Source organism: Meleagris gallopavo, chromosome 20, assembly GCF_000146605.3.
Source record: "Meleagris gallopavo isolate NT-WF06-2002-E0010 breed Aviagen turkey brand Nicholas breeding stock chromosome 20, Turkey_5.1, whole genome shotgun sequence".
In the NCBI taxonomy this organism is placed as follows: Eukaryota; Metazoa; Chordata; class Aves; order Galliformes; family Phasianidae; genus Meleagris; species Meleagris gallopavo.
In genome coordinates, this window is record NC_015030.2 from 2,598,687 (window position 1) to 2,608,114 (window position 9,428).

A 9,428-nucleotide genomic window follows, 5' to 3' on the forward strand; every position below is an offset into this window, starting at 1 on the left:
AAAAAAAAAAAGAGTGAATAATGGTGTTTCCAGCAATAACACATTCAAAAGCTCTACAGTGCACTGTATTCTTTGCATTCCTTTTCAGTTTCATTGTAGTGTAATCTGCCTTTATAACTCTATTTATAGCATGCAAATCACTGCACTGTATTTTGTTTACCTTCTATTAAAAAGTAGCCAAGCCAAAATAAACGGGTAAGAAATCCAAAGCAAACCAATTCAGCTTTACATTTCCCTTCTGTCCCTGCACTGATGACACACCAGCATGCATGGAAGAACAAAAGCAAATGGATTTCTATTTTAAGACACAACTTCCTTGGTCTATTACAAGAGTTTAGGTACTGCTATAAGGGACGCTACCTATAAGGAAGTACCTTTCCAAGAGCTGATGGAATTCCTCCAGTGTCACACCTTGCTGTCAGGGAAGCTGAAGGCAGAAGAAGGCCTACCTACGTTTTGTTGCAGATCGTAACCCACACACTACAGACAGCCCAACTCTCAAAGCAAACAAATTTGGGACACTCATTTGAAACAAATCTCATATAAAATTCAATTGTGCAATACCACAAGGCAAACAGCAATCAGCTCCCACTGTTGAGCAACTTGAAAATGCATGGAAAAACTGCAATAATCGTTTATTTTTCTTTCTTTAGTGTTCTTTGTAGTAACTGCTAGTAAAATATCACTATCAAGCTTTGTTTCTTTGATAGGATAATAGTTACTACTTTAATAACCAGAGAATGAGAACTACTGTGACAGGCCTGTAAGATATATTTAGGACCAAAAACACACGTAGACTTCTAACAATCAATACAAGGAACACTGATAAATCTTTCTCAAAGTTTTGTGGCTTTAGTACAGCCAGATTTCAAGAATAAATTTCGCTTTCAGTTGAAGCAGAAACATTCTGGAACTCTACTAAAGCAAATGGATTTTTTTTTATTTTTTACTAGGGTCAGCTGCAAGCAGACTTCCAGCCCATGCACACACAGACACCTTATTTAGTCATCAATGCTCCACCACTTGGCAGCTCAGCAACGCTCAGAATCATTATGCAAAGCTGGATAACCATCATCTTCATTTTGCAGATGGGTGATGGATGCAGGGATGAAGCAGGGTGTTAATGAGCACAGTGCCAGGCAGGAGCACACATCCCCATTCCTCATTTCCACTTCAGTGTGTCTGTGCAGGAGGATCACTACTACTATACAGACAAATCCATATGTAAGCAATGCATCTAATAAGCTCTGGTTGTTTTCTAGTAAATAATATAGGATTGTTCTCTTAAAGGAGGATGTAAAAAAGAATTGAGAACAAGAGCACAGATTCTTCCAACTCTCCTTTCACAAGGAATTTTGGCCCCTGATTTGGGAACATCCAGATCTTCCTTCCTGAGGAAGGAGCTGCCAACGATTCGATAGCAGCAGAACAACCCATAAACCTCTGCCTTAAAAACAAACACCAAACAAATCCACGGGCTTCCTCAGAGCACCGATTCCACCAGCCCTGGAGCCAGCCCGTAGCACACATAGCACCCAGGCAAGGACAAAGCACAGCAGGTTCCATTCTGATCTGACTGTGGTAAACCCTGGAATGACTCTATTAAAGATGACAAATGACTCCAGAATTACCAAGGTATGAACAGCCCAAGGCTTGCCTTTTTGAACTCTCTCCTAAGGTACAGATCATCATTCTTATGCAATAGGATTGTAGGTTGAACCCTCTGAGACACAACCAAACATCTCACATCTTCAGTGAGAGCAACACAGCAAAACAAACTTTATAGAGTTTCCAGATTCCTTAGTGCTTGCAGAAATAGTAACACACTTAAATGGAAGCAAAAGTGGGTTTCTGTTAGATCTGCCAAGAAGCTTTTCAGCAGAAAGGACAGGGGCAAAGCCGGTTATTACCCATCCCTGGATGGTTTTTAGAACAGAACAACATGAAGTCAGGAATGAAACACCTGAAGTTGGTCCTGGGAAAAACCAGCTTAGGTGGCCTCCTGAAGTCACTCAGAGGCCTCTGTGACTCACGGATGCTGTGCACACAGAACCAAAGCAAGCAACCCAGCCCAGAAGCCAGCCAGTGAGATATGAAACAAGGCTTCTGTAATCAGAATAGAAAGAAAATGTTCATCGTATTCTAATGGATTAACTGTTAACTTGTATTTTGGGGGAAAAAACTACCAAATTTCTAAAATGGCTTTGAAGAGTCAGGAAATAGAAGTGCTTTGCAATGCGATACTATAAAATCTGAAAACTTCAGGAGGAAGGACTCTGGGTAAAAAGCAAGCAGCTAATGCATAAATGTGTAAAACAGTCACTAGATGCAAATTCATGTGTTTAAGAGGTCAAATGAAAATGTTCACTGTATATTAAAATACGGGATAAAAGTAATTAAACACCTGAAACATAAGAGTATTAGCATGTATTTACCAAGAACTGCAGGCTGGTATCACAGGAGGCACAGGAGAAACAAGAGCCAGGACTCAACAATTCCAGGCACAGCCCAAGAGAAGCTAAAGACACAGCCCCACAGTGAGCTTGCAATGCACATAAAAGCACAGCTGTTCAGAAATCAGCAATTCTGTTTACAACGTACTGATGATACACACCCACTCCTCAGACCTGCACTACACAGCATGCTGTAATGCCAACCAGTCACCATCACCAGGAGAGCAAAGTGCAAGGCAGCCCTTTGTACAGGAGCAACAAGGGGGTTCACAAAGCACAGCTCACTAAGGAGGACACCCAATGTTCTGCACACTGTGCCTTCATCACACATCCCCACATTCAAAACTGAAGTTTAACTGCCCTGCACAGCTCACTTTAGCTTTCATCTGCAGCCACAGGGGAAAACACTACACGAAGTTTAAGGGGATGAGAGAGCCTGAAATTCTTAATGTGTTCACATTATGAATGATTAGAATTACTGCAGTGCCACATTTCTTTCTGCGTTTCTCAGCTCCATGTGAACTTTGTGATAAAGCTGAAAACAATTAAATTTATAATTCTGAACACTTATCAGGCAGATGCATTCACTTCCCAAGTGCCAGGATGGTAAGAGACAGCTGTTCAGCCAGCAGAGAATGCAGGGATGGGAGAGGATGGAAACCGAAGCCAAGAAGGTAGATTACATGACAAGTAATTAAAAGTCCCCTAATCATTTCTTATGGCAAAGGAATACAAACAAAAAATCCTTCTCTGTTGGGAAGGCAGTTCCTAATGGCAGAGTCCTAGGAACTATAGTTTACATGAGGCAGGAGGGTATGGTAATAACTAAGCTCATTTCCTTTCAAAGGTGAATTACAGTTCAGAACACAAACAAACACGCTCTTTACTTCAGCAGCGGGAAAAGATGGGGGCACAAGGAAGTCCCATTTCAGCATAATGCACAGTTTGTTTTTTTGTTATTTTATACTCCAAAGAGTATAAATAAAGAGCCCGCCAAAAACAACACACAGGATATGAGATCTATCAGAACTCCATGGCGAAGGGAATTGGGTTGTGTGCCATTTGCAAAAATAAAAGTGACCTCAGAGAATCTATTTTCTTCTTTAATAAAAGAAATAAATAAACCAAAGACCTCCACCACCAGACTCTGTACAGAATACGGATTTGCCCGCACGATAACACAACTCAGATAAAAACTAAAACCATTTTCTAGCTTCACACATTACACCCAATATTGTTCCTTCTTGCCTCCCACGCTATCCTACAACCCAAAGGACCAACAGAACTCTCCTCCTACAAACCCCTCTTCACCCAAATTCCAACTTACGCTTTCATACTCCCCAATTTCTATAAAATCTCCCTGCCAAATACACGAGGACCACAGCATAGAGAGAGATCAAACTTTTTCTTGCCTTGTCTTTATACCTTCCTCACAGCTGCAAAGCTCATCCCCTCACTCCCTCACACATCTGAAGACAACAGATTTTCACCAGATTAAGTTCTGTAACCTTCAGCTTCCCCAGTGTTCAGTAACACTGCACTTTAAAACAGAACTGCATTATGTTTCCTGCAACGTTGTCTTCAGCACTTAAACAAGAACCACTAAAGTTCTGAAGTTTGGTAGCAACAGTGAGGTTATACAAAGAGAGTCCAGAAAAAAGATACTCTTCCACCTAAGGGCAGTTCCTGCTCTGAGAAGCACCACTGTAACACACAGCTTCCCCCTAAGGAATAGCAGCAAATTTAAGAATGTATGTTTAAAGCATTTAAAACACCAGTTGATTCTTCCTCTCCTCCTCAGCCCCCGTATAAATTGGATGCTCTATCACAGAATTTTACCTTTTTATTCTGGATCTATTGAGGATTATTATTATTTTTTTTAAATTTAATCCTACTTCAATAACTAGCGTAGGCTTCAAGCTCACATAAAACAGTCACTTGAACAAAATCACCACGTTGAAAAGATGCCAAGAGCTAATTGTTCATGCAGCCCTTATGTATTATCTGTGGTAAGCACTACAGAAACAAAACACTGCTAAAAATCTGACAGCACAGTAGGGAGAAGACAGATCAGTATCACACTGTAACACGATGGAAGGTGCAGCAATGACAGCAGAGCAGCAAGGTCCTAGGCTGCAGCGAGTGCGGACTTGCTCAAATGCAGCAGCTGTGGGCACAGAAATAAAGGAAAGAAGCTGCTTACCTTTGGAAGGCCCCAGGTACAGAGAGATCTCCAATAAGACCCCCTTGCCTCCGTTGTCAACCCTTAAATAAGGTCTGGGAAGGGCTGCATCCTGATTCCACCCCTTCCAGTCACTCAGATGCACTGCACACACCTGAGCTCTCCTGGGTTGGCCCTGCCTTCCCCCCAGGTGCTTAATCACTGCTTCAAGCTGTGATTTAGCATTTCCACTAAGACATGCAGAAAGAAGAGGCAATAATTTTGATTGCACGTCACAAAGCTGTTGCAAAACCTGAAGTACGATAATCCTGAGAACTGATGAACGTGTCAGTAGTTTTATATGCCTAAATCTGAAATCACCGAGGCTATCAATAAAGTTTAATCAGTTTAGTGAAGTCCAAAAGGTGAGATGCCTCACCAACACTGAGAACTAGAAGGCTTCTTCAGCAGAGGAAGATTTAAATGGCCATTGTACACTGCATGTGGTCAGTACAACTTCACCATAGAAAACAAAGAGTGAAAACATATACAGCAGAACAAAAATGATCAGAAAGTAAAGAATTCAGGATCTTTGTTATAACAACTTGTTATGGCAAAGAATAACAGCTTTATTATCAAGAATCTATTTCACTCTCCGGAAACAGCACCACAGTAGGGACTTAAGAATATTTCTGTTCTTGGCCCTGATAGAGACAAAATGTAAGGCTTTGGTCAGATCATTACACCTTCCCCTACATATAACACCAGCACTTCACAAAGAAATCATTTATAGCTATTGTGGATTACTACTGGAATAAATAAATGTAGCTAGGCTACAAGGCAATTGCTAAAACTGCTGCTTTGAAGGTACAATTCCACTATGGACTACTCAGGTAAGTTTTGCCTTATTTTAGAAAACATAATTGATCACACCCCAATTTTTTCCTTTATAAACTATGAAATTATTCACATTGTCCTTTCTTCATACTGTTAATATGATATGATACCATAAATATTTAGCTGTACTAAAACAGAAGGTAAGTAAAAAAAACAGAAGGATGGTAAACTTAAGAAAAGAGGCCTTATCTTAACGCAGTGCTTATAAAATCACTTCCTAACCCAGTATTACCTTATTTTTTTGTATCAGCATTCACTTATGATCCCAAAAAGCTAGCTGATGATATAGTGCAAGCTCCTCCTCGATGTAAATAAATTTAATGGGCAAAGAAATACTTGCTCTAAATTATTTTTCCCTGCACACATTTGATGAAATTGATTCAGGTACTTTGTGTCACCCAAGTGGACATTATCACAGAAAAACATACACAGTATCATTAACATGGTAGAGGACTCTGAATACCAAAGGGGATGGACAGAAGTGAAAAAATAACCAGTAGTACCTGTTAGCTTAATTTTGGACAACCGTGCCAGAATTCCTGGCAAATCATCCAGCCGTAGCTTCATTTCTCTCCATTGCCTTTCTTCTTTGGATTCTGCTGTTAGTGGGGTGGCTGGGTCTCCAATTTCTGCAGCTGACTTAATTTCTCTCAACTCAGACAAAGGTTGATGAACAGGTGAAACCGACGTCATCTTGTGTATAACCTTTCTTTCTTGATCCAACTGACTCTCATGGAATGGAGACACAACTGAATCTGACTTCGGTTTCGCTCGCTGGCTGAGGTCTTTGTTGTACTGTGTTACATACTAGACAGAGTGATAAATTTTAACATGATTAATTAAGAAGATATTTTTGTCAACTTCACTTTGTTATCATCACCAATATTACTGCTACGCTACTCTTCTTAAAGATAATTACTTCCTATGATGACATGACTGAGTTAGCCTGAATTTCACACCGATTTTGTGGACAAGAAAAGTTTCTTAGATTGGATAACATACAAAAAAGGCATCTTTTCATTTCACAATTATCTCAATGACATTTACTTAATCTTGAAGAACTGCTTCTAAACAAACTCCCTTTTTCCTTCTACTTTCAACAGCAGATTTTTCTTAATGCATTTTTAAAACCATCAGAGATTTATGAATGATTAATTCAGGCATATGCAAAGAGGTACACGTAGGTTTGTAATAACTTCAGCCCCTCAAAATAACTACTCAACTTTCTACATCTTTATAAGAAATGAATGATCATCTTAACAGAATTTTAACAAATAAGAAATTAATTCAATTTCCTGTTTTCCAGCAGAAGATGAGTACCACACTCCACAGGCACAAAAGTCCCCTGTCAGGAGAGGATAAGGGGCAACGCACAGCATTATCCCCACTGCAGCAGGCCTTCTCCAACTTCAAATTTTACAGACTTCAACTGCTTAGCCCTTCAGTGCAGAAAAGGAGATGCTTGGACTTGCCTGATCTAGCCAGATATGAGAAATATATTTTTTTTTTCCTAAACCACTCTCCAGTATTAACTCATCGCATAAGACAAAACTTAATATAAGCCAGCAGTGTGCCCTTGCAGCTCAGAAAGCAAATGGTATCCTGGGCTCCATCAGAAGAGGGGTGGCCAGCAGGGACAGGGAGGTGATTGTTCTTCTCTGCTCAGCCCTCTTGAGGCCCCATCTGGAGTACTGTGTCCAGGTCTGGGGCCCCCAATACAGGAAAGACAAGGAGCTGTTGGAGAAGGTCTACAGGGGGGCCACAAAGATGATCAGAGGGCTGGAGCACCTCCCCTACGAGGACAGCTGGGCTTGTTCAGCCTGGAGAAGAGAAAGCTACGGGGTGAGCTCATTGCAGCCTTCCAGCTGCCTACAAACAGGAGGGGAGTCAACTCTTTGAAAGAGTAGATAACAGCAGGACAAGGGAAAATGGTTTTAAGTTGAGGGAGGGAAGATTTAGGTTGGATATCAGGCGTAAAATCTTCACAGGGAGAGTGGTGAGGTGCTGCAACAGGCTGCCCAAAGAGGCTGTGGATCCCCGTCCGTGGTGGAGGCGTTCATGGCCAGGTTGGATAGGGAGCTGGGCAGCCTGGTCTGGTATTAAATGTGGAGGTTGGTGGCCCTGCATGTGGCAGAGGGTGAGGAGACTGATGATCCTTGAGGTTCCTTCTGACCCAAGCCATTCTATGATCCTATGATACTTAAAGAATAAGAAATATAGGATAAACACACTCCATGACTTACCATTCGTCTGAGAAAGTTAAAGTACTGAAATGTGATCAGTCTGTCATTAGGCGCTCGACACAGGTGCACAAACTGGCATGGGACTTGCCGGATTCCTGTTTTCTTCAAGTGCCAGACAAATATTCCTATTGAAAGGAATGAAGAGAACGGTAGGTTTCAGTTCCTCCTCTTACCTGCAGCTCAGCTTGCAGCATGTCACCTGAGGGGACAATGCACCACAAGAAATGGGAACCAGGCCACTGAGACAGGAAAGACAAATATGAGGAGACCCGATGGGTGAGCTAAAAGCACAGGGCACGGGGCTTTACTTCCAAGTTTACCCACCCCGCACCGTCACGCACTGCTAAACTTGTCTTCTTCCTCCTGCACTCCACAACCACCTCAAATACGTGCAGTGTTCAAAGAAAACAGCGGGCACAAGGCAGGATGCTGACACCGAGACCCGTGCCCTGTACGTTAGTAGCCTGCGTTTAGCTTCAGAGATGAGAAGGGGTCACACAGGAACGCTACTAAATGGCGCGACCCCGAAGGGCAGAATCAGCCCCGGCCGCTCCGCACTGAGACACCTCACAGGAGCCGGGATAGCCGGGGAGCACACACCGACCAACTGCCCCCGGATCTACCACATCACCGGCCCAGCTTTGCCCTCCCCGAGGTACCTGCCAGCGCCTGGGGCGGGCTGCAGCAGCGGGCAGCACTCATGACCGCGCCGCTGCTCCCGCCGCCCTCTCCTCTCACCGCCTGGGCGCCGCCATGTTGCCCGCTCTGACCTCTAAATGACTTCCGGGTCGGCACTTCCGGTGGAGGGGAGGATCGTGTTATACGTGGGAAAAAAAAAAGCAGAGTGAGGTGCTCTAAAAATAAAGGTGAATCGCAGCTGGGCTGCTGAGCACATTCTGTTCGCAACATCACGCGAGTATTTAAAACGAACAACCAAAACACGCTGGTATTTAGCTGCTGAAGACATTTTGGGAAGTTGAAATCAGCTGTGTGTTGCAGGAGGTCACGTTTCAGGTCGTGTTTTAGGGGCTGATGCTTCCCAGTGCAGTCTGCCCTCCTTTGCAGCAGAGCTGCTCCTTGCTGGATCCGCCAAGCAGACTCAGCTTGCTGACCTCAAGAGGAAAACACACTCACTTTGCTGTTTGAGCCCACCCAGGGCAGGAGTGACAGGCTGAAAGCTGGTGCAAGGCACTGCGGAAGCATCCTCTGCTGCAGTCTGACCAGAAAGGGAGGAGAACAGCTCGGACTGCTCAAGCTGTAAAGCATAATCACACCCCCAGACAGCTTTAAAATGTTTTCTCTTAAGAGTTCAAGCTCAGGGGATGTGGGCTATAAGTCACTGAAATGTTTAAGAAAATGGTTCTCAATATTTTAACATGGAAATCTGCCTCAGAACTGTCTTCCCCCCAGGCTTTCATTTCTTTATAGTGCTTAAATTCATGCAAAAGTCATCTTAAATCATTATTAGGAAGATAAAATGAAAACACTCACTCTAATTCACCAAGAATATCCTACTTGGAAGCATTTATTTCCACTTCTAATCTATTTGGGGAGCTGGGGAGAAATTAGGACTTCACATTTCTTACAATTAATATCCTGTTTTACTCTGAGTTCTCATCACTCAGCATATATCACTTCGCAGCTCCTGTTTGCATCTCAAGTTTTTGTAACTTT

The 9,428-nt window shown here is 42.7% G+C and overlaps 1 protein-coding gene across 1 annotated transcript in view; it reads right to left on the reverse strand.

The window, feature by feature from the left end:
* Window positions 1-8,542, reverse strand: part of LOC100547436 (protoheme IX farnesyltransferase, mitochondrial) — a 95,352-nt gene extending 86,810 nt beyond the window's left edge. The window contains exons 1-3 of the mRNA XM_003211410.4: window positions 8,414-8,542; window positions 7,755-7,879; window positions 6,015-6,318 (exon numbers count right to left, since the gene is read on the reverse strand). Of these exons, the coding sequence (XP_003211458.1) occupies window positions 6,015-6,318; window positions 7,755-7,879; window positions 8,414-8,456 (472 nt within the window). The 5' untranslated portion in view covers window positions 8,457-8,542. The remainder of the gene's footprint in view (window positions 1-6,014; window positions 6,319-7,754; window positions 7,880-8,413) is intronic.
* Window positions 8,543-9,428: the final 886 nt, after the last annotated feature.